General features: G+C 45.5%; 1 protein-coding gene across 4 annotated transcripts in view; it reads right to left on the bottom strand.

The window, feature by feature from the left end:
• MAPKBP1 (mitogen-activated protein kinase binding protein 1) overlaps positions 1 to 24,239 on the bottom strand; it is a 254,641-nt gene that overhangs the window by 216,366 nt on the left and 14,036 nt on the right. For all 4 annotated transcript variants that reach the window (XM_068254292.1, XM_068254295.1, XM_068254296.1 and 1 more), the window contains exon 2: positions 15,787 to 16,172. In XM_068254292.1, coding sequence (XP_068110393.1) covers positions 15,787 to 15,909 — 123 coding nt within the window. In that variant the 5' untranslated portion in view covers positions 15,910 to 16,172. The remainder of the gene's footprint in view (positions 1 to 15,786; positions 16,173 to 24,239) is intronic.

Here is a 24,239-nt window from a genome sequence, read left to right as displayed (position 1 = left end):
GCAGCGAGCCCTTAAAGCTACAGTGGCCTAATGTGTAAAAAATAGCCTGGTCACTTGGTGGTGGTGGTAGTAGGGGGAGGGGGGGGGGGTAGGGGTTAAAGCCTGTGGTCCTTAACCACTTCCACACCATGAACTTTTATGCTGATCTGTGCAGCGTGGGCTCTCCAGCCCACAGCACAGATCAGCTAGCAGCCAGGGCGATCAGACTTCCCCCCCTTTTTTCCCCACTAGGGGGATGTCCTGCTGGGGGGGGTCTGATCGCCGCCGGCTGCTTGCGCTTGCGGGGGGGGGGGGGCTCTTCAAAGCCCCCCTCCGCAGCGCTTCCTGGCCTCCTTCCCCTTCCCTCCCTCTCCCTTCCCCCTGTGAGCGGCGCAGGACGGAAATCCGTCCTGCGCCTGATGGGATAGGCTTTAGCCTATCAGATGCCGGTGATCCCCGGCCAATCAGAGGCCGGGGATCGCCGATCTCCTCTACGGCGCTGCTGCGCAGCAGCACCGTATACATGTAAACACCGGGGAAGATCTTCCCCGTGTGTTTACATTTACCCTGCGAGCCGCCGATCGGCTCGCAGGGTGTTCACGGAGACACCCTCCGGGAACTGACATGGAACGGCCGCTCATACGAGCGGCCGTTTCCATGGTATACACTTCTGGATTCAGGGGCGTGTATATACGCTCCGAGAATCCGGAAGTGGTTAAAGGGGCACTACAGCGAAAAACTGTAAAATGTAAATTATGTGCAAACATATACAAATAAGAAGTACATTTTTTCCAGAGTAAAATGAGCCATAAATTACTTTTCTGCTATGTCGCTGTCACTTACAGTAGGCAGTAGAAATCTGAAAGAAGTGACAGGTTTTGGACTAGTCCATCTCTTTATAGGAGATTCTAAGGGATATATTTATTTTCAAAAGCACTTAGTGAATGGCAGTTGCTCTGTCCAACTGCCAAAAAACTGTAGCGAGCAGGGAAGCTGGGCAGCATCATTGTTTAAATCCTTTTTTGGGAATATCTTTTTAAAGAATAAATGCCTTGCTGAGAATCCCCTATGAAGAGGTGGACTAGTCCAAAACCTGTCACTTCTGTCAGATTTCTACTGCTTACTGTAAGTGACAGTAACATAGGAGAAAAGTAATTTATGGCTCATTTTACTCTGGAAAAAATGTACTTTTTATTTGTACATGTTTGCACATATTTTAAATTTTACAGTTTTCGCTGTAGTGCCCCTTTGAGTGGTTAAAAAAAAGAAGCACTCCCTGAAAAGGATCTATACAAAGATGCACCCCCCCCCCTGAAAACCCCGACAATTCCACGTGAGGAGATGGACTAGTCTATAAACCCTGTCAGTTCTTTAAGTGTTACAAGAGTCAAACATTTCCCCTCTGCTCCAATAGATTAGCTGTGCCATTTTAAGTTATAGGATCATAAATTGCTTCAGGTGTGGCAGTGGTTTCTGGATTCAACACACTGCAGGAATGTTTACATTCTGCTAATTATATAGTCATTCTTATAAATGCACCAGAAAAAGGTATACAAAGCCAAAAATGTCCAGAAAGTCTAATTTGAAATACCTGGCAGCTTCTACTCGGTTGAAAAGACTACTGAAAAGAACATGGATCCCCCTCTTTACTTGGTCTCAGCAGTAAGGCCTCATTCACATCAGGGCAGTTTCTGTACGCATTTCACAGCGCATTGCCCAGTGCGTTCTGCAAGGTATTGATTTTCCCATGTACCGGTAATTAAATATGCCTGGTTCATATCTATGCGCTGAGCTGCGTTACAAAAATAGTGTTGCATGCATTTCTGTGCGTTGAGCTGTGAAGCGCACATCAATGCAAGTGAATGGGTGCGCTTTTTTAGGAAGCATATGCAAGCGCATCGAAGCATGTGTTTTTTACCCCTATTTGGAAAAAAAAAAACATTTACATATGAAAACAAAGCTTTATTGACAACTGTTACAGTAAGCAAAACATGCCCTCCCTAGCGTTATGGACAGATATGTCCGTCCATAAAAACAAGCTGTGAACCGTATAAAGGTGCATACACATCAATACTCTCCTGCACTGTATACTAGACCCTTGATTGACACATTTTGGTTAGTTCCTGGAAAAAAAAAAAAGTTTTACAAATAAATTTTATCACTTTTTGCACAGAAATCCTGGGAAAATTGAACACCAGGGAGGTTAAAAAAAAGTGCACCGCAACGCACACTAAAGCGTGCACGAGCCCATGTGTTTTTTATCTTGCGCTTTTACACTTTTTGTCAATACATCCAATGTGAATGAGGCCTAACTGACAGGTCAGCAGCTCTGTGCACGTGTATGGGCAAATAAAAACCAGTTTACCTGGCCAAGTAAAAGAGGAGGATCCCAGGCCTTAGCAGCCCTATGGATACATGAGGAGCGATCACATAATGAAAACAAAATGGCCTTTGAGCATTTTTGAAGTACACCGAATGTATTCTGCTACTATTACACAAATGATTATAGACCCTGCTGAATGTCGAGCCCTTCACTAGGCAGAGTTATGTGCTGACACATACATTAAGTCAGGAATGCAGTGTCCTGGTAACATTGGCGTACAGGAGGCTGTGAGCCTCTCGTGTAAGGCACCAAGATGGCTAGAAATGGCCACGGATGTCTCTTTCCCACCAGCGTAGTGGAAATATGAGTAGGAAGACCTAACACAGGAGAGGCAGCTTGCTGGGGTTTGCTCTGGGTGCTCTAGTTAGCAAGTCCAAGAACTTTGTGAAAAGACTAGCAGACCTAAGTCATTTTACAAAAGGGCTCTAGGCCACCCCCACAACCCCCCTCCCGTGACCACCGCTGCCATTTCAGCGCGTATGCCCCCGCGTGCGCCTGCCCGTCCCCCCCAACCCGTCCTCCTCCTCCTGTCCAAATGGCTGCCCGTGCTACACATGCGCAGTATCGAAAAAGCACAGGGACAGGGGACGCAGGGACAGTGGGGTTTTATTAGGTAGGATACTGACTGTAGGCAATTAGGTCAGATGGATTGCTGTACTTAAAGGGACTCTGTAGTGAGACTCGAGCCCAATATAGCTCATTGATAGTACATTTCCAAGTTCTAGCTGCTACCTGATCTGCATTAGTATGCCTGCTCTACAATTCTATACACAAAGTCCTGCCCGACCTACATTTCTGACCTGGTCAGCAGATACATACCTGGCTGTCCACGCCGCTCCTCCAACCACCTTCTCCTAACCACCCCACACATCTCATACTCCCATGCTCAACTACAGGACTTCACTAGAGCTGCCCCCATCCTGTGGAACTCTCTCCCACTACCCATCAGCCTTGCCCCCCTCCTTCAGAACCTTTAAATAAGCCCTCAAAACTCCCCTTTTCAAGAAAACCTACCACTCCGTGTTGATGCCCTACTGCTCTCTGCAGAGAACCCCTTGAAGCAGCACCCAACCTATCATATCACCACCCTTTCCATCTCCCCCCCCCCCCCCCCCCCCCCCACACACACACACACACACACACACTTGGACTACTACTCCAGTGCATGATCTGGCATGGTGTACCTTACTGCTTACCCCTATTAATGTCTGCAACCTTATTTATTGTCCATCATTACATAATATGTGGTAGCTATATAAATCCAATTACTAATAACTAGTTAGCACAGTATATTCCCGGTTGGGGAATCTGTGAAAATCCGACCATCAGGCATGGTTGCTGGAGCCTAACCTGGTTGAAGTAATGGACAGCGATGCCCATTTCCACCCATACTGTGATGTTACTCTGCGCTTACCTTCCTCATGGCAGCAGGAACGGATGAGCTGGCGAGGGGTAGCTGGGTGTAGGAACAGCAAGTCATAATGCTGAGAGTGGCAAAACTTCATCCACAACTAGTTCTAGTGACCATGCTGATGACCTGAAGCGCATGACGTTTGACCAGGGCCGGATTTACCATAAGGCATGTGCCTACAGGTGCCTGATGAGGGAAAGGCCAATGCAATAGTAGGTTTAGAGATGGCACACCTTGCTGTGGGTATTCTGGGTGCATAACCAGGATGCAAAGTCACATCCAATACAATATAACAGTCCAAGGTAGGTTAGCACACCAATAAAGTGTGTTTTTATTCTTAGTGCATTTGTCAGCACTGAGTAGGACAATTGTTTCGGGGCCACAGAGGGACTTTCTGAAGAAGGGGAGCCTCTGTGGCCCTGAAACACTCGTCATACTCTGTGCAGACAAATGCAACAAGAATAAAAACACATTTGAATCTTTATTGGTGGGCTAACCTACCTTGTACTGTGATGATGGAAAGGCAGCTCACTCACCTCTCCAAGTGCTTCCCTCCTTTCTTCCCTGTGCAGAGTCCTGATGAGAGTGTAAATGAGAGCTTACTCACCCAAGTCTCAGCATTCCACTGACGAGATCTCCCTTCAGTCAGGGGCACCTCTAGCTACTTAATACTGAGGTTCCTCTAGCTACCTTATACTTGGGGCACCTCTAGCTACTTAGTATTAGGTAGCCAGAAGTACCCTTAATATTAAGGGGCACCTGTAGCTACCTATGACGGGCAAGGAAAGTAAGGGGGAAGGGGCAGCCAGCACACTTGCAGTACGGTTCGGTGAGGTTTGTATGTTCATGGAGGGTGAAGCCTAAGGTGCCAGGACATGTGTGTCTATAGGCACAGATAGGTAGGGACTAGATTGTGAGCTCCTCTGAGGGACAGCTAGTGATACGACAATATACTCTGTACAGCGCTGTGTAATATGTCAGCACTATATAAATACTAAATAATAATAATAAAAATAGGTTCTTGTGAGGTAAATCCAGGCCCAAGTTTGACTCTGGGGAAATACAAACTGAGTTGGTCCAAGTACAGTCAGAACTCTACATGGGGCTGTGTTTAATTACTTTGGTCTCACCACAGGGTCCCTCTAATATTTGTCCTATGTAAATAGAATAATATATAGCGTCACATAAAACCTCACAAGTGTTTGTAGAATGGCCAGCACTGAAAGTTGAAAAGCCCAATCTACATCTGGTGAGCAGCATGGGGTCAGGCCCAGCTGACTGATGCTAATCACCTCAGTCTGGTTTTATTTAGTGGTCTTTAATAAGATGCAGAATCTCACAATTATGCACACTCTACAAAGTGTTCTGAGAAAGTACATCAGTCCCCCCTAAAGGACGTCCGTAACAAGCTTCATGATAATCTGGAGATAATCTGACTCCATGTCGTAATAAAACACATCAGCAACCGTGAGTGAGGCTGAATCACTAACCGCAGAGGACTATATACTGTGTAGAAACTATATGCCGTGTAGAAGTCATAATACAGATGACTAACAGTAAAGGTGGCCATACATCAGGCGACTTAGCGGCCGATTGACAATCCGTGTCTCTTGGTCGATCGGCTGCCAAAATGAACCTTAGGGCCTGTACACTGCTGTGCTTGCGCTGCGTTTTTAAAATCGTACGCGATCTTTAAATCGCATGCCTTCATGAGAAAAGAAAAAGCGCATCGCACCAGTGTGTACAGGTCTTCATGATTTTTCAAAAGACCTTGCGATTAAAAATGCATGCGGTTTGAAAAGCGCAGCGCAAGCGCAGCAGTGTGTACAGCTTTAAGCTTGGATTTAAAGGGTCACTTAAGGCTAGCTAAAAAAAAATAAAAAAAAAAAAAAAATGTTTTACTCAGCTGGGGCTTCCACCAGCCCCCTGTAGCTGTCTGGTGCCCACGCAGTCTCGCTCCGATCCTCCTGTCCCCCACCTGCGGCTACTTCCGGTTTCGGCGACAGGTGCCGACAGGTTGGGAATGCAAAGATTTACTCGCGTTCCCAGCCCGTCGCCGAAACCGGAAGTTGCCGCAGGCGGGGACAGGAGGATCGGAGCGAGACTATGTAGGCACCGGACAGCTACAGGGGGCTGGTGGAAGCCCCAGGTGAGTAAAACTAATTTTTTTAGCTAGCCTTAAGTGACCATTTAACTTCTTCCCAATCAGTAGACGATACCCCCCTTACCGTGAGAAATAATTTACCTTTTTTCTCAAATAGATGGATAGAGACCTCTATATGGCTGATTTTGTGGTAAAACCCCTCCCACAGTGTGATGTCAGGACCTAGGTCCTGACAGTTGTGTCTGTGAACCTCACTGCATTGTGGGAAATGATGGCTGCTTCCAGCTGCCAAGCGAGCAGTATTTCCCTTTGCAGAATGATTGTTTACTGAGAGTTGTATGCACAGAGATAACCTGGCAGGACTATAGAGGTCTCCACCTGTTATAAATTTCAGAATGTAAATCGTGGTGAGGAAAGATTTTAGGGCTCGTTTCCACTATAGCGAATCCGCATGCAGGCACTGCATGCGGATTCGCATAGGCAATACAAGTGGATGGCATTGTTTCCACTTGTGCGTCGTGCGGGTGCGTTTCGGCGTGCGGGAAAAATCTGCACAACAGGGTCGTCAGATTTCGCGTGCGGCAGGAATGCGGGCGAATCGCCGCTAATGCATTCAATAGGGAAATCGCATGCGGCTTTGTCATGCGGATTTCCCCGCGATTTCGCATGTAAAGCAATGGAGCTTTACACAGGCAGTGACATGGTTAAATTCGCCTGGCTCCTTGCCATGCGAAATCGCGGGTAAGTCCGCATGTGGAAACGCAGCCGCATGCGATTTCTTCTGCGGTGGAATCCAGGCGATTCCGCACCGCTACAGTGGAAACGAGCCCTCACAATGAGGAAACTAAATAAAACACTTTTAAAAATTAATAAGAAATTACCTTATTTCACCACAGTTCCACTTTAACTCAACTGGTAAAATCCTCGTTTAACAAAAAAAAAAAAATTATGTTTATCTATCAATGAGAGAAGCCAAAAAAGGTACAGGCTCTGAGGAATATTAATTCAGTAATAAAGACACACACACACACACACACACACACACACACACACACACACACACACACACACACACACACACACACACACACACACACACACACACACACACACACACACACACACACACACACACACACACACACACACACACACACTATGAACTTGCAGACAGTAAACAGCCACATTCAAAACTAAGTAGCTGTGAGGGCCAGCAGGATAGCATTGCCTTTGACAAGGATTCGGCCAGTACGCAAAACAGTAAGGAGTCTTTGGGCAAAGCTCCCTAATGATCCTGGTTGTCCATGGAGCAAGTGGCTGCAGCCCTAAAGCGGTTTGAGCCCGCTAGGAGAAAAGAGTGATATAAATGCTTTGTGTCTTGTATTTGTCTTGTAAGTAGTTTGTTACTAAGAAATGATGTGCAAAAAAACAGAACACCCAGTGTTAAATAGAAATAGGTCCTAAAGCAACGCAGAATATGGCAGCATTGAGGTTGAAAGATAAAATGTTAAAAGCACAACTGAAATGAGAGGGATAAGGTGCTTGCTGTATTTATTTTCTTTTTAAGCAATACCAGTTGCCTGGCTATCCTGCTGTTCCTCTGCCTCTAATACTTTTAGCCATAGCCCCTGAACAAGCATGCAGCAGATCAGGCCTTCCTGACATTGTCAGATCTTGGACCTGGTCACCTGCTTATTGTCACTTTCTGTACATGGATTCCTGACTTCTGATTGATTTTCCATATACACTTATAAACAAGTTATAGATCTATTTCTCTGTTGAAATTATTGTGCTTCAATAAACTTTTTGTTGGGGGGGGGGGGGGGAAGAGTATACCTGACCTGAGACAAAGCTACGCGAGGTAAGCACAGGAGGTAGGTTAATGCTCTGTGTGCGTTATGTGCTCTTCTTCTTGAAGAATAGGTTTGTGGTTGGGGGGGGGGGGGGGGGGGGACATATAACGCATGGAGGTATGTGAATCCAGCATGAACATACCTCTGGGCTTATGGAAATTCACTAAAGTACTTGGTAAGCAGCTAATCAAGTAACAAGTTACCTAAAACAATCTGCCGGTGCCTTGTCTCAGCTGGATTGCTCATCAGCTTACATCACATCAAAAGTAGAAAAAACAGGGGCGGCGCACCACTGGCTGCAATCAAGGTGCTATGTATTAGCGAACAAGTTACACTACATGTTACGGAGGAACCACCTCCTTCATCAGGTGTCAAACAGCAATGAAGCGTACAAAGCCAATATTATATATCTATGTATCTATACACACACACATACATACATACATACATACATACATACATACACATATACACATATACACACACATACACACAATCACACGTAAAATAGGAACCACACCCATGATGGAACCACCCACCAATTCATTAACCCCATATTCCCAAATTACTAGATAGACTAATTCCAGTGGTCCTCTGGGCCTACCTTAGTTAGCTTTTCCTCCGGTCAGTTGTGCTTTAAAGTGTACCCGAGATGGTACACTGAGCCTTAGTTCGTTATACTTACCTGGGGTTTCCTCCAGCCGCATGAGTACTGTGGGCTCTCTCGCCATCCTTTAGGGCTCGTTTCCACTGTTGCGGTGCGGAATCGCCTGGATTCCACCGCAGAAGAAATCGCATGCGGCTGCTTTTCCGCATGTGGATTTCGCATGCAATTTCGCATGGCAAGGAGCCAGGCGAATTTAACCATGTCACTGCCTGAGTAAAGCTCCATAGCAAACCATGCGAAATCGCACGCGAAATCACGGGGAAATCCGCATGCGATTTCCCTATTAAATGCATTAGCGGCGATTCGCCCGCATTCCTCCCGCACGCGAAATCTGATGGCTCTGCCGTGCAGATTTCTGCCGCACCGAAAACCGCTCCCGCACAAGTGGAAACAGCCCCATCCACTTACATTGACTATGCGAATCCGCATGCAGTGCCCGCATGCGGATTCGCTATAGTGGAAACGAGCCCTCTCTGTCCCTCCAATCAGGCACTATGTATCCTGGTAATCCGGTCAGTCACGGCCAGCCGTGGGCTTCTGTGCATGCGCGGCTTGGTCGTGTGCAAGTCTCCGTTGCGCTCCTGTCCCCGGGAGCATTCTGTGCCGAGGCAACCGTAGAACGCTCCCGGCCAGATTACTGCGAGACAGTGCGGGAGCGGAGGGGCCGAAGAGGACGGCGAGGGAGCATATGGTCCTTATGGGGCTGGAGGAAGCCCCAGGTAAGTGTAGATAAAGACTATTATAACGTATCAGGTTCTCTTTAAGCTCAGAGTTTTTTACTGCAGGGTTATTAACCTTGGCATCTATACCACCATCAAGCCCCGATTTGTTTGTTTTTTCTGTCTCTAGGCCAGCTTTCCAGTGGCTCCCCCATTCTATTTGTAGCCCCCTCTTCTATGTGTACCATCCATGTACAGCAGCCCCTCTCACTTCCATGTGTCGCTCCTCACTTGCAGCTTCCTCTTTTCCAGGTACCCGTCGCCCCTGGGGCAGCAGCCCCCCCCCCCCCCCCAGAAAACCAGCCCTGACAACAATCAACCGACAGAAATCTGCACTGAAATCAAATCGCTTTTTTTTTTTTTGGCCTCTGACGAAGCAGGGGGACCTGCGAAACGGCTGTCAGGCCGTCCTTTTGTACCCTCATGTAACCTTATTGTACCTATTGAAATAAATATTCTCACTGAAGCATCGACGACTGGTGCTGGACCTGCTTTTCTTCTGAAGTTAACAATTGAAATCAAATCGCGCTTGTAAGAATTTTGTTAGGGATGCTTTAAAAAGCTCAGGTACCCTTTAATTGGGGAATGACCTTAAAGAGGAACTCCAGTGAAAATAATGTAATAAAAAAAGAAAAAAAAAGTGCTTCATTTTTACAATAATTATGTATAAATGATTTAGTCAGTGTTTCCCCATTGTAAAATATTTTAAATCCCTGATTTATATTCTGACATTACATGGTGACATTTTTACTGTTGGCAGGTGATGCAGCTGCTGCATGCTTTTTTGGCATTTGGAAACAGCTGTAAACAGCCATTTCCCACAATGCAACAAAGTTCACAGGAAACTGCCAAGAGTACCACGGTCCTCAGTTTCTTGTGGGAGGGGTTTCCCCACAATATCAGTCATACAGCGCCCCCTGATGGTCTGTTTGTGAAAAGGAATAGATTTCTCGTGTAAAAGTGGGTATCAGCTACTGATTGGGATAAAGTTCAATTCTTAGTCGGAGTTTCACTTTACATGCAGAGTATAGTGATGTGGAGTACACATAACAGGAAGCCAGCGGCTCCGGACCGAAGACGTGAAGTCTCTGGCAATGAATGCAAAGCCAACAAAATATTTGTTCTTCTTTCTAAGCAACAAATGCCTTTGTTACCAGATCTAGAAACATGACATTTCAGAAAGTTATGGGAAAACACTGCAGGGGAGGCAAAATTAGAACAGCTCACAAAAAAAGGTTATAATTCACAAATCAGTTTGATCTTTGCCCAAGTTGGGAAATGCAAGCTGCAGTGTCTGGAGCAGATACAGCTAAAAGGTCACAATACGTAAACCTAAGAAACTAAAAACAAATTGGTGGGTTCCTATGAACATCTGGCTCCTGTCGCCCTTTCCCCAAAATCTTGATAGGAGTGGAAAAATAAAATGTGTCATCCAGGATGGATGGAAATTTCTAGTTTTCATGTTACCCTTTTAAAGTCAAGCAGAGAAAAGAGGCAAAGGTATTTTGCTTTCCGCTTTAGGCCCGGTTCACATCTGCGTTTTTTTTTCCGGAGCCGGCCGTACGGATCTGGAAAAGTGGTTCATTTTACAGCCAGTGTGCTGTAAAACGTCTGTTTTCCATGGGATCCTATTGTGCTGCAAAACCTTCCGTTTCCGTTCCGCTGAGCAAAACAGTCTGGAAAATTGGGACGTGCTGCATTTTTTTTGTCTGTTCAGCAGAACGGACCACGGAACCGTACGGCTGGTTCCGTTGGCAAATGCTAATGTGAACCGAGCCTTAGCTGACTGCTCAGGCACAGCACAGCACCAATCGTGCCTAAAGAGGAGGGCGGGCCCAGTCTTCTTGCCAGCAAACCCTTTTTTTGGGGGGGGGGGGGGGGCTCGGCCACAGGGGGTTGAAGGGAACCTGAAGCGAGTAAAATTATTTAAAATAAACATGACGAGGCTGCAAATGAATATTACATACTAACCTCACCGTCAGTTCCGCTCAGAAGCTCTCCATTTTCTTCTTACAGTGATCCCTTCCGGTTCTGACAATATTTTGTCATAACTGAAATAGACCAGTTGCTGTCAGTTATATATCAGCAGCTGTCAGTTACAACTGAATGTGCAAGGTAAATGTCCATGTTTCCCTATGGCTCAAGTGGATGATATTACAGTTTAACAGTGTGCTGACCAGGAAGCGGATATGGGGTAATAGCCATTTTTAAAATGGAGGACAGAGAATTCCATTGATCACAGTGGACAAATGGGACACAGGAGAGGAGAAAGATTGAGAAGTAGACTGCACAGGAGGTAAGTATGACCTGTGTATGGTTATTTTGACTTAATTTTCAGTTCAGGTTCTCTTTAAAGGCAGCTTCCCTCTTCCTAGGCAAGCATGTCTATTTTTTAACCAGAGGTTAACCTTGAGTAAACTTTAATCTCCCAGGCAGGGGCGCCTTTAGGCATAGGCAGTACAGGCCATTGCCTGGAGTGCCATTGGTCCTGAGGGGCGCCTTGTTGCTGGATTAAGCCCCACCCCAAAATTACGCCCCGCCTCCACGGTGTTATATTACTTGCTTCTGCTGCATCTATTCAGCGTAAGTTGAAGGCAGCTGCCACTTCTGTGCCTTGTGAGATCCTTCTTTCCCCCTTTGTGCCTCCTTCTGGCCCTCATGCCTTCTTCTGTCCCCCTGTACCTCCCGCTGCCCCTCTGTGTACCTCCTTCTGTCCTCTGTGTCTCATTCTGTCCCCCATTGTGCCTCCTTTTGCCCCCCATTGTGCCTCATTCTGTCCCCCTATGTGCCTGCCTCCTTCTGTCCCCTTGTGGTTCCTTCTGTCATTGCCGCATTACGTGTATTTCCTGGTGAAACGCTGCATTACGATTATTTCCTGGTGAAACGCTGCGGCATTACGATTATTTTCATGGGGGGGAGGGGGCGCGCTCCATGGGGGCGCCACAGGTTTTCTCGCCTGGAGTGACAAAATGGCTAGAAGCGCCCCTGCTCCCAGGTAGAAACAATTATTACACTAAAGCCCCATATAGACAGGATTCTGGCTGAAATATAGAATTATCTTATGGAGAGGGGAGGATATGCAGTAGGCTCAGCCTACAATGCAAGAGGACAAAGCTATTAGGCAAAAAGTAAAAATCTTCTCAAGCCTACTAACTTGTTCCCAGTGTTTTGATGGGAAAATTAGTTGAAGGATGTGTCAACAGGTAAACAATAATGAAGGAAGCTTTTGGTCATCAAGTTTAAGGCTTGTACTGTACAAATATTTTTTTTATCTCTACATAAATATTGCTTAGAGTGCCTGTAGCAACTACAACACTTCTGCAAACTGTATTTGTATTATGCAAGTTAGGAGAAGCAGCAGCCATGTGACAGAAGCAACTACTAACTTCTGGTACTTGAGAGCTTCTGCCCCATTAGCCTCTGCAAAGCTAAAAGGGACAAGTGCCCAAACCTCTCCACCTCCGGCCTTCTCTCTGCTGTGGTCAGTACTTCACATATTGATGTGCCATGAAGGACTGAAGCACTGTGATGTTGACGGCTATCATAATAATGTACAAGGAGACCAACACATACAAAGTGTCAGTATCATATAGGTCTGAATCACCTGAAGAACATCACAGAAATCAAGCACCTCATCCCCCATAAGATCTGCCAACCTTAGGCCCGATTCACATTAGCGGTCGCCGTCCGGAATCGCCGTGCCGGAGCCGGACCGCATGCGGAACGGACGGAACGGACGCACGGCATAGCAATGAAAGCCTATGCGTCCGTTCAGTCCGGACCGGATCGGATCCGGACTCCGGCATAAGACCCAACATGCGCTATTTTTTGGTCCGGCTCCTCCGGCAGCCGTATCCGGAGCGGAGCCGGACTGCACCATCCGGCCAATACAAACCAATGAGAACCGGAGAGCGCACAACACACTGGCTAAAAATCCGGATGTTCTACCCCACTTCCTATGCGTTTTGTAGCGGCGATTTTGGATGGGGACACATGGGCAAGCATTTTGGAGTGGAGCAGCAGTGACTTTAAATGTGCTGGAGATGTTGGCAGTATGTCAGAGGTGGAGGTGAGTGCTAAACAGCGGAGAGCCTGATTCCACAGGTCCACCTTCTGCTGACCTCCCAGACCCCAACATTTTTATTCCTTTTCTACTATCTTTTGCCAAACGGATCCGGATCGCATCCTGATGAACACCTGATGCAAACTGACCGGATCCGGATCAGAACCGTACAGTTCCGATCCGGATCCGGTCAGGTCATCCGGTCCGTTTGGCAGAGAACCGCAAGTGTGAACGGGGCCTTAGTCCATGCCTTCATTACACCCCGACTGGACTGTAAATGCTCTCTACACCGGCCTTCCAAAAAAGGACTTGTAACGCCTACAGCGGATACAGTATACTGCTAACCAACCCCGTCACTGCCGCATTACACCAGTCCTGCTCTCCCTTCACTGGCTACCTATAAAATGGAGGGGTCCTTTTCAAGATCATACTGACATTTAAATCACTACATTATCTGGGAAAAATGTTACAGCTGCGTAGCAATCCCTGCAATCTCAGATCCACAGGTTCTAATCTAATCATACCCAGAGTCCACCTGAAAACTTTTGGTCCCAGAACCTTCCGTCATGCTGCTCCTACATTCTGGAACTCCTTACTTCAGCAGATCAGGACAGCTCCATCTCTGGACGTGTTTAACCTCCCTGGCAGTATTGACGGTTATGCACTTTAATACAAAACAGGCTGCGAATGATATGCATATGATGTGCATACACGTCAATACTCTCCTGCACTGTATACTAGACTCTTGCTCAACACATTTTGGCAAGTTACAGGAAAATTTATAAAAAAAAAAAAAAAAGTTATGAAAATTAATTGGACTACTTTTTGTACAGAAATCCTGGGGAAATTGAACACCAGGGAGGTTGAGACTGAAAACCCACCTGTTCAGTTTGGCATTTACAGAAATATAACTTTTGTTGTGTGAATACTTCATCCTACTACCAATTACTGAATCTGAGAGAGCCTAAGCTCTTTTACGCCGTCAAAGCCAGAGGGGAAATGTGGGCGCCAGGCTGTGCCCAGTAATTATAGTTTTTTTGGGAGGTTTTGGGGAAGGGGATGGGGGGGGGAGGGGGGGCAGTTGGGGTTAGGCATAAGAAAGGGTGTTTGTGCGAGGGTGGGCAGTTAGGGTAGGGTGTTGGGAAGGGGGTTTGTGCAAGAAGGGACAGTTGGGGTTAGGAGTCAGGAAAGAGGTCTGTGCAAGGGGGTTGTGGTTAGAACACCATGGGGGTTCATAGAGTTAGGCACCATCAGAGGGGGTACTAGGGTTAGCCACCACCGGAAGTGGGGGTTTAGTATGGCACCACCAGGGGTGGTCTTAGGAATAGGTACCACCAGAGGGGGGGTCCCACTGACCATACCTACTCAGAATTATAAGCCTCTCATTGACCATCCCTACACAGGGGAACTTAGAAGCACATTTCAGATTTTATTAAAAAAAAAAAATTAAAAAAAAAAAAAAAAAAAAAAAAAAATGGATTAGACTATAGAATTTTAGGTTGGCCATGTTGAAAGCCATATGGTCTCATTTCTGTGACAACAGAAATACAGGTCTAAAACTCAGATGCTTACCTTGGTAGACAGAAGCCTCTTGATCTCCCAGAGATTTCCCAGTGATTCAGTGCCGACACTCAGAAGTTTGCAGCCACACTCCCCATATGCACACAAGCACAGACGCACTGCGCAGGTGCAAGATGGCTTACACCTGCGTAGCAGCAAGGAGCCTCCCCCCCAAAGGCTCCATACTACTGCGCAGGAATGAGTAGTCTGTGTGGTGTGGCCGAGGTCTGTTGATAAACCTTTTTTAATGGGCATTGGGGAAGCCTCACAGCATAAATTCATAGGCAAATACAGATTGATGTCCAAGTTACGGTAAGGGTTAATAATTCAAACTTAACACTTCACTTAGAAGTGAATTGATAAGATTGTCCTTGCAAGCCGAAATCAGATTGTGTTGGGGTATGCTGAGGAGTAAACCATGCAGAAAAGCTTCCGCTCTCTCCAGGGAAGGGGGAGAAGCTAAGAACTTTCTCTGCTTGGTTTGCACAGCAACCACTTAATTACAAGACAATCTCATCATTTGTACTGCAACGTCAATGTGATCAGTTAGCTTCAGCAAAGTGTAAACATGCCTTCAAGTTTTTCCTGCTTTATTTAATGTTTTAGAGCAAAACATTTAATTTAGAGTTTCATAGCTTTTTACCAAATGCTATCTAATGTCTCCTAGACAGCACACACTTACTACTAAAGTCTTTCAACTACTTTTGCCTCTATATACGATCAAAATCGCGTATAAAGCACAATTTATGAAAAACATTCAGATAAGTTAATTGGCTTTCCGGCTACAATTGGTCCTAGACTATGATGGACATATGACCAGTGACAAGACAATCTATACTTCGTAAAAGCGATATCAGGGCTACAGTATATAAATGCTAAACAATCATATTAAAGCAACAATGTATGTAAACAAAACCTGCAGAATCCCTATTGGTCAGTTCGCTATGAGATTTAGGAAACAGCTATCTGATCGCAGAGCTGACCAATCAGGAGGTGAGGAGAACACGGCTGAGCAGAACTCAGTCCAGACACAGGTTATGAACCCACCTTGCTGCCAATGTCTTCTTTCCTTCCTCCAGGCTTGTGTCTCCTCAGTTTTATGGAAGGAGAGCGCAGCAGGTTTTTCAAGCGGCTAGTTATGGTCGTTCCTGGTTCCACCACAGCCATCATAGAGGCTTTTAAAATCCCTTTGTGTATTAAAAAGCAGTCAATTAAAAAATAAGAGAATAGTAGAAAAAGCTGCAGGTTTCTCCTCCCAGACTCCGGTCTGCTAGCAGACGCTCAGGACTGCTGCATTGTTACATAGTGCCTGGCTCAGGTACACAGACTCCGCTCCTGTCAGCATGTGTGGGTGCCAGTGTGACTTCTCATGCTCCTGGGCTTTTGTTACAAAGGAGGAGGGTGGAGGGAAATCGCTGTCAGATTTTCACAACCTGAAATAACAGAGAGAACAGCAGGCATGAGAGAGAGAGGAAAAAAGGAGGGCTGGAGCAGCAAATTTATGACAGTGCAATGCAGTGCTTGCTGTGCTCTGCCGACACTCACGGGAATCATGGGAGGAAAGCCAGAAGCTTTCCACAACACCTTTGAAAAATGCAACAATTACAGTTTTGTACAATGAATGCAGTAAATAGGGGCGCTGGAGTACACGGTGCGGTCATGTGCTGGGCTGTCACTTCTTTGTTAGCTGGGATGCAGTTCAGTGAATGAGCACACACCTCCCAGCCAGCCAGACACAAGGCTTCCCACAGCAATGTGGGGCAGACTGACCCACACCAGGGCAAGAAATGTGGGGCAAAACTGCTGCAGGAGTGCTTGCACAGGGCGACCAATCAGAAGTCTTGATCTGGGTGTCTCATTTTCTCATCAGTTTTGTTAAATCTGCCCATGTCTACCTTTTTACCAATTGGCTTCTTTTTTTTGGGGGGGGGGGGGGGAGATGTTGCAAGTTCTGTTAACCCCTCCCTTCCCAAAACCATAATTTGCCTGATGTAATGAGGCAAACGCTATCTGTTCTATACAACTATAAAAATGTACCCAGTGAGCAAAATCTAATAAAAATGTTGGCAAGAGGGTTAATTCTTATTTTGCAAAGATATTCAAATGCATGCTTTTCCATATTTTATATTATATTATTTTCCCATTAAAGTGGACCTGAACTCTTCCACACAGCAGAAGAAAAACAGAGAAATGCACACAGTATGTACTAGGAGAGATTAGCCTAATTCCCTCTCATGTGTGACTGATCACAACTCTGATTTGATCTCTCCGCTGTGTCAGCTGACTGCAGGGGCGTAGCAATAGGGGGTGCAGAGGCAGCGACCGCATCGGGGCCCTCCCTCAACCACAGTAGTAACTCTCCATTGGTCCTGTGCTCATAATGACTTCTATAGATACTTTGAATAGTGGTAATCATTAACAAACTGCTCCCCATCCCCTTCTTGCACCTCTGACACTGTAGTTGCCATTGGCAGGTTTTGGTGCACCGTATCAATTGTTATGTATAGAGTGCTTGGGGGCCCTAATGTAAAACCTGCACCGGGACCCACAGCTCCTTAGCTATGCCACTAGCTGACTGCCTGGCAGAGCAGCTCATTTGAAAACACATGGTGGTAACAATATGTCTGCTTCCATAAAACACGGTGCAGATTTATTGAAGGATTTGTTTCAGCTGTAATAAAGGTTTTTTCTTTAAAGGTTATTATGCAGTTGCGTATACTTTAGAGCAGAGAGGAAGTTCTGAGTTCAGGTCCGCTTTAAAGGGAATCCGAAGTGAAAATAAACTTTTAAGTTAATGAATTGTATGTGTAGTACAGCTAATATAACATTAGCAGCACAGATATGAGTCTCATGGTTTCCAGTACAGGAAGAGTTAAGAAACTTCAGTTATCTATGCAAAAGAGCTTCTCTGAGCAATGCTATCTTCTGAAGCACTTATCTCAACCTGTCTGTTTAAGGTTCTTCTGCTAGGAAGTTCATAGGGACCTTAGCTCTGCCAATCAGTGTGATCGCCTCTCATAAGCATCAGCCTATGAGAGGGACCAGTTTTTGAGCCAATCGAGGGAACAGCTCTGTGACAGAGCGTTCCCCCGTACAGCGCTGCTGGAGATCGCATCGCTGTACATACAAATAACGGCTTTTTTCCCTCTTTTACAGCCTGTCAGCCAAATGCTCCGTGTCTCGGCAGGGAACATGCGCGCAATCGTTCCCTGTTAATCTCCGCCCCCAGGTCTGTGTGCATGGATAGGGAACTGGCTAATGGACAGAAAACAAAGAGTTGTGGTCAATGGATCGTACTCAAAAGGAGAGACTGTTAGCAGTGGGGTCCCACAGGGGTCTGTACTGGGTCCAGTGCTCTTCAATTTATTTATTAATGACCTAGTAGATGCAGTAGTGAGCAATGTTGCTATTTTTGCAGATGATACAAAATTGTGCAGAATCATCAACTCTCAGGAAGATAGTGTCATATTGCAACAGGATCTGGATAAGATGGCTATATGGGCACATACATGGCAGATGAAATTCAATGTTGAAAAATGTAAAGTCATGCATTTTGGTCGTACCAATGGTCTAGCACCATACAAAATAAATGGGATACAGTTGGGGATATCAAAATTGGAGAAGGACTTAGGAGTACTCATTGACAACAAGTTAAATAATCGTACTCAATGCCAAGCCGCTGCAGCTAAAGCTAACAAAATTTTGGGATGCATTAAAAGGGAAATAAAAACTCGAGATGCTAGCATAATATTGCCCCTGTTTAACTCTCTAGTAAGGCCACATCTGGAATATGGAATTCAGTTCTGGGCACCACATTACAAAAAAGATATTGCAGTTTTAGAGCAGGTGCAGAGACTAGCAACAAAATTGATACGTGGGATGGAAGGTCTCACTTATCGAGAAAGGTTAGATAAACTGGGTTTATTTAGTCTAGAGAAAAGACACCTAAAAGGGGATCTAATTAACACTTATAAATACATCAGATAATAGCTTGGCGGATGAGCTTTTTGTCCCTAGGCCTTCTCAAAGGACTAGAGGACATGATCTGCGCATGGAGGAAAAACGTTTTAGCCATTTATTTAGGAAAGGGTTCTTTACAGTAAGAGTGATTAAGATGTGGAATGCATTGCCACAGGAAGTCATTATGGCAAACTCTATACCTGCATTTAAAGGGGGCTTAGATGCCTTCCTTGCGTTGAAAGTCATCCATGGCTACAATTACTAGGTAATGCCTAATGATGTTGATCCAGGGATTTTATCTGATTGCCATCTGGAGTCGGGAAGGAATTTTTCCCTTTTGGGGCTAATTGGACCATGCCTTGTAAGGGTTTTTTCGCCTTCCTCTGGATCAACAGGGATATGTGAGGGAGCAGGCTGGTGTTGTACTTTATACTGGTTGAACTCGATGGATGTATGTCTTTTTTCAACCAAAATAACTATGTAACTATGACTTGACACTTTAGGCGGTCGTGAGGGGGTTAATTTGGCATTACTCTGAGGTTTACATTTTATTCAGTTTTCTCTAATAAAAGACAATTTTTCCTTTTTCTTTTTTATTCCCACTTCATGCATTAAAGTAACCTGCAACTGAAAAAAATAAAAATATATGCTTCCCCGATATCCGCTGCTGGCCTTGACCCTCTTTGTAGCTGCGTTCCCCTCCATGTAAGAGCTGACGGGTGTCTGCGCCTGCGTAGCAGCACGGAGAAAAGAAGCCGTGCACAAGCTGCTCCGTGGTACTGCGCATGCCATACCGTGCGACTGCGCACAGTGGCCATGCTCAAACACAAAGGGGAGCGCAGCTGCGAAAAGGGGCCCTAGCGCAGGAACAGAGGGGCTTTGGTAGACTGAGAAACCCTCAGGACCAGTGGTGCACAGCAAGATTTCGGATATCAGAACTACCCAGATAATCCGAACTTTTTATAGCAATTCAGATATTTTTTAAAATCCAAATAGACTATCCAAGCAAACTTGGATTTCCCATCTGAAATCCGAGCGGATAGTTTTTTTTTTTTGTTTTTTTTTCAAAATCTTTTTATTGATTTTTTTACATCAAAAACAAACAGCAACGAGAAAACCTCATGATCAACTGACAGTGTGAATTACAAATGTAAACATGTGATGTTTGAATACATGACGGTTATAGTAAATGATATTGCAAGAATACAATCACTGGAATAATAAATTATAAAGCATTCTGGCAGACTGAGTATATGGCTTGTTTGATTGTTTAGAAACACAGAGAAAAGAGATAACGAATGGCAATCATAGTCCTCTTATATTGCGTGGAGAAGACCTATCCGAGCGGATAGTTAGTTCAGATATCCGAGCAGAAGCCAAATGGCCCGTACTCACGGGCTGCAAATGTTGCCTGTCGCCAGCACACGTGAGCGTGTGGGCGACAGCTCCTCGCCAGGTCCCTCCGCGTACACACGCGGAAGAGGGACCAGCGGCGAGGCGGAAGCTGTCGCCGATGTTCCTCCTCCCTCCGCCGGAAGCTCCATATACTTTAATGGAGGTTGCTGTCGCTAGTCCGCGTACTCACGCGGACTAGCGACAGTTGCGGCGGCGACTGTCGCCATGCGATTGAAACTTTCAATCGCATGGCGACATGAGCGACGGGCGACAGTTCGGGGTGCGCGCGCGTGCAACGGCCCATACTCACGGGCGACCTGTCGCCGCAACACGCGCGCGCCGCGTGTTGAGGCGACAAAAGTCCCTCGTGAGTATGGGCCATAAATCACCTTCTCATGGCAAAAATCCCTTTCAAAAGGGAGAGGGAGAGGGGGAGGGGGAGAGAGTTCCGGTTTTTATCCGGATATCCGAACGGACATCCAGGATATTGGGTTCGGATATCCGAGTTTACTCGTATACCAAAAAGTTCGGATTCGGATATCCGGATCCGAATCAATTCGGATTTTAAAAAGGGGTATCTGAGCACCCCTGCTCAGGACCATTCAGAGGCGTTCCCTACTGAGGTAAGTTTCTTTATTTTTTAGTCATACTTCAGTTTTGGTATAGTGTTTTCCTAGATCTGTGTAGGCCTTCGGTGCAGAGCTTTTTGTCTGTACCGGAGCGGTTGGTTAGCAGATATCACATATCACAGAACTACAAGTTATAGCAGTGCTTGGTTAGACCTTACTGACATCAGTGCTTAACATCCACATCAAATATTAAATAGAAGTCTACAAAATGGGGATTATCCTCACAGGATGTCTCATAAATACTTCATAGGACAATGCCCAATACACACACAAGCTGCACGTAAAACAACATCCACTGTCCTAATTAGCCTGACTGAGTTCAGAAACCACAGAAAAGGCTAGACCTACACTCAGGGTTGGGGCCCACTAAAAATAGCTATGTTGTTTTGAGAAGTGCTTTTTGTAGCAATTTTAGCAGCAATGTCCAGAGGTTTTAAACCTGTGAGATTATAAAAACGCAGAAATCTAATACTTACCTCAGGAGAGGTAAGCTGGGTCCTCCAGAGGCTTCCCCCATGCCCCCTCGGGCCATTCCAGCGGTGAGACCACCAAAGCATAGCCACAGCGCACCTGCACGATATCTCAAACCTGACCGGGCTCAGCTTTTTCCCGCCAAAGCCCGAGCAGGTCCGTGCCACTGCGCATGTGCGAGCCATTAATAAGCCCTTGTCAACAGTTTTGCAGAGGGGAAAGCCCTGGAATGGGCCGCTGGAGGACGATAGGGGAAGCAGATCCAAAGGCTTGCCCTTTCCCAAGGAGAGTATACCTTTGGATAATTTATGGCTCATTTTACTCTGGAAAAAATTCGCTTTTTATTTGTATGCGGTTTAAATTTTAAGATTTTTTTTTCCGACAGTTCCTCTTTAACGGACACCCATGAGGGATATGGAGGCTGCCATATTTATTTTGGTTTAAACAATACCAGTTGCCTGGCTGTCCTGCTGATCCCCTGCCTCTAAAACTTTTAGCCATAGACCCTGAACAAGCATGCAGATCAAGAGTTTCTGACAAAAATCTGACAAAATTAGCTACATTCTGGTTTCATGTGTGTGTGATATAGACATTACTGCAGCCAAAGATCAGCAACTAGTAACTAACGCTGCTGAGACTCCTTAATTACATGTATGCCGGCAGGACAGCCAAGCAACTGGCACTGTGTGAAAGGAAATATTAACGCAGCCTTCGTATATCCCTCATTTTAGGTTCCCTTTTTGGTTGCCTTTCCACTTGCAAGAGCAATCATGCTTTTTCCACTCACCGTGATCAACGCAATCACACCGAAAATCATGCAGTCAGACGATTGCATTTGTGTAAAAAAAATTGAAATACAGCGCTAATGGAAAAAGAGCACCTCGATTCATGTGAATCGCGGTGCTGTTGTGATCAGCAAAGCGCTAACAATCCGCTTTTTGGAGAGGATCGTAGGAAGTAGAAAAGTAGCCTAAAGGCTCATACAAACATCAGACCATAGTCTTTGGAAAATGAAAGATCACAGACCAAGTTTACCCCTTTCCATGTAGTATGAGAGCCATACTCTACACAGTCTATTCTATGGAGCTAAACTCCCCATCAGACAAAAATCTTTGCAAGATGCTGCACACAAAGATGCTGTAGACATTCAAAAGATCAGTATCTGCAAAAGATCTGTTCCTGCCAAAGATCCATTCCTGCAAATTGCATTCATAGTCTATGAGAGCTGCAGATCCTCATACACACCTTGTTTAACAGACATTCATCTGCAGATCAGATCCACCAGGATGGATTTTCAGATCTGCAGATGATTGTCTGATCTGCAGATGAATGTCAGTTAAACAAGGTATGTAAGATGATCTGCAGATCTCAGACTATGAATGCAATTTGCAGGAATGGATCTTTGGCAGGAACAGATCTTTTGCAGATACTGATTTTTTGAATGTCTACAGCATCTTTGTGTGCAGCATCTTGCAAAGATTTCTGTCTGATGGGGAGTTCAGCTCCATAGAATAGACTGTGTAGGTATGGCTCTCATACTACATGGAAGGGGGTAAAATTGGTCTGTGATCTTTCATTTTCCAAAGACTATGGTCTGATGTGTGTATGAGCCTTTAGTTACGTCAGGGGAGAGCTGTACACGCCAGATTATCAGCCAAGTGCTCTCCAGTGCGTGTCCCAAGGCCTAACGGCGACCACACACTAGTCAACCAAAAACTGTCAACTTTTTTTCTTTATTATAAACAAAAACAGTGGTGTAGGAACCTGGAAATGTACAGCATTTCATGCATTTTAAAAAATTTGTGGTGAAAAATTCTGATCAATAAACTGTATATTGTACGATGGATTGGTTTTATTTTTATTTTTTCTTAGGAAAAAAAACAAATAAAAAAAATTAGCATGGTGTAAACTACCCCAAGCCATCCTTACATTTCATAACCACACAGAGAACCTGCAGTATGGAATAAGTAAACAATAACACAACTGTACAAATAAAGAGAAAAAAAAAAAGGTTTCACATGAGAATAAAAACACAGAAGAACTTTGCAGACAAGAACAGTTGATTAGGTTTTATGGCCAAGTCATATACTACAGTAAAGGCAGTAATCATGGTGCTCTGAAATAATAATGCTCGATAGTTTTGGATTGCTTTTCCCTGTTACAACATGCTGTTTGGTTCTCTGTTGATCAGCATGTTCTGCCCTATAGAGAGGGGAGGATGAATGGAGCGAGCTGGGCAGGCTGGGGTACATAACAGCCATCAGGCATAAGTTTCCAGAATGCTTGATTGTTAACGAATTGTCTATGTACTACAGGGAAATCTGTACACACTTGAAAAAGACACCTGAAATAATTTTAAATGATCGTTTCAGGCAACCTAAAGATGTTTTGATGGTTGTCGCTGGTTAAGGATCGGACCCGCTTCCCTTGGGCAATATTGCTGGGCGGGGCTGCAGATATGCGTCAGCTATGTAGCTGACAATGGCCTCAATTCACTAAGCTTATCTCCTGTCTTTAATAAAGTTTCTGTAGTTATCACCATGGTGACAAGGCATGTAGTATTCAGGAAACATTTTACCTCAGGCAAACCGAAAGTTAACTCTTCAATCCTTAAAACAACTCCGGAGTTAGACAGGTTGTTAATTAACTGCATGTGAAAATAACTTCAGAGGAGGTAACTTAACTACAGAGGAGGCAAATTAACTACAGAGGAGGTAACTTAAAGAGGATCTGTAACGTCAAAAGATCCCCTGGGGGGTACTCATCTCGGGTGGGGGAAGCCTCCGGATCCTAATGAGGCTTCCCACGCCGTCCTCCGTCCCTCAGGGGTCTCGCTGCAGCCCTCCGAGAAAGATGACGTCAATATTTACCTTCCTGGCTCCTGCAGGCGCTCTGACGGCTGTCGGCTCCGAAGTAGGCGGAAATACCCGATCGTCATCGGGTCTGCTCTACTGCGCAGGCGCAAGTTTCCGGCGCCTGCGCAGTAGAGCGGACCCGACTGAGATCGGGTATTTCCGTGTAGTTCGGAGCCGAGAGCAGAAACAG

This window comes from Hyperolius riggenbachi, chromosome 9 (assembly GCF_040937935.1).
Source record: "Hyperolius riggenbachi isolate aHypRig1 chromosome 9, aHypRig1.pri, whole genome shotgun sequence".
NCBI lineage: Eukaryota > Metazoa > Chordata > Amphibia > Anura > Hyperoliidae > Hyperolius > Hyperolius riggenbachi.
This window is presented reverse-complemented; position numbering and strand designations above follow the sequence as displayed.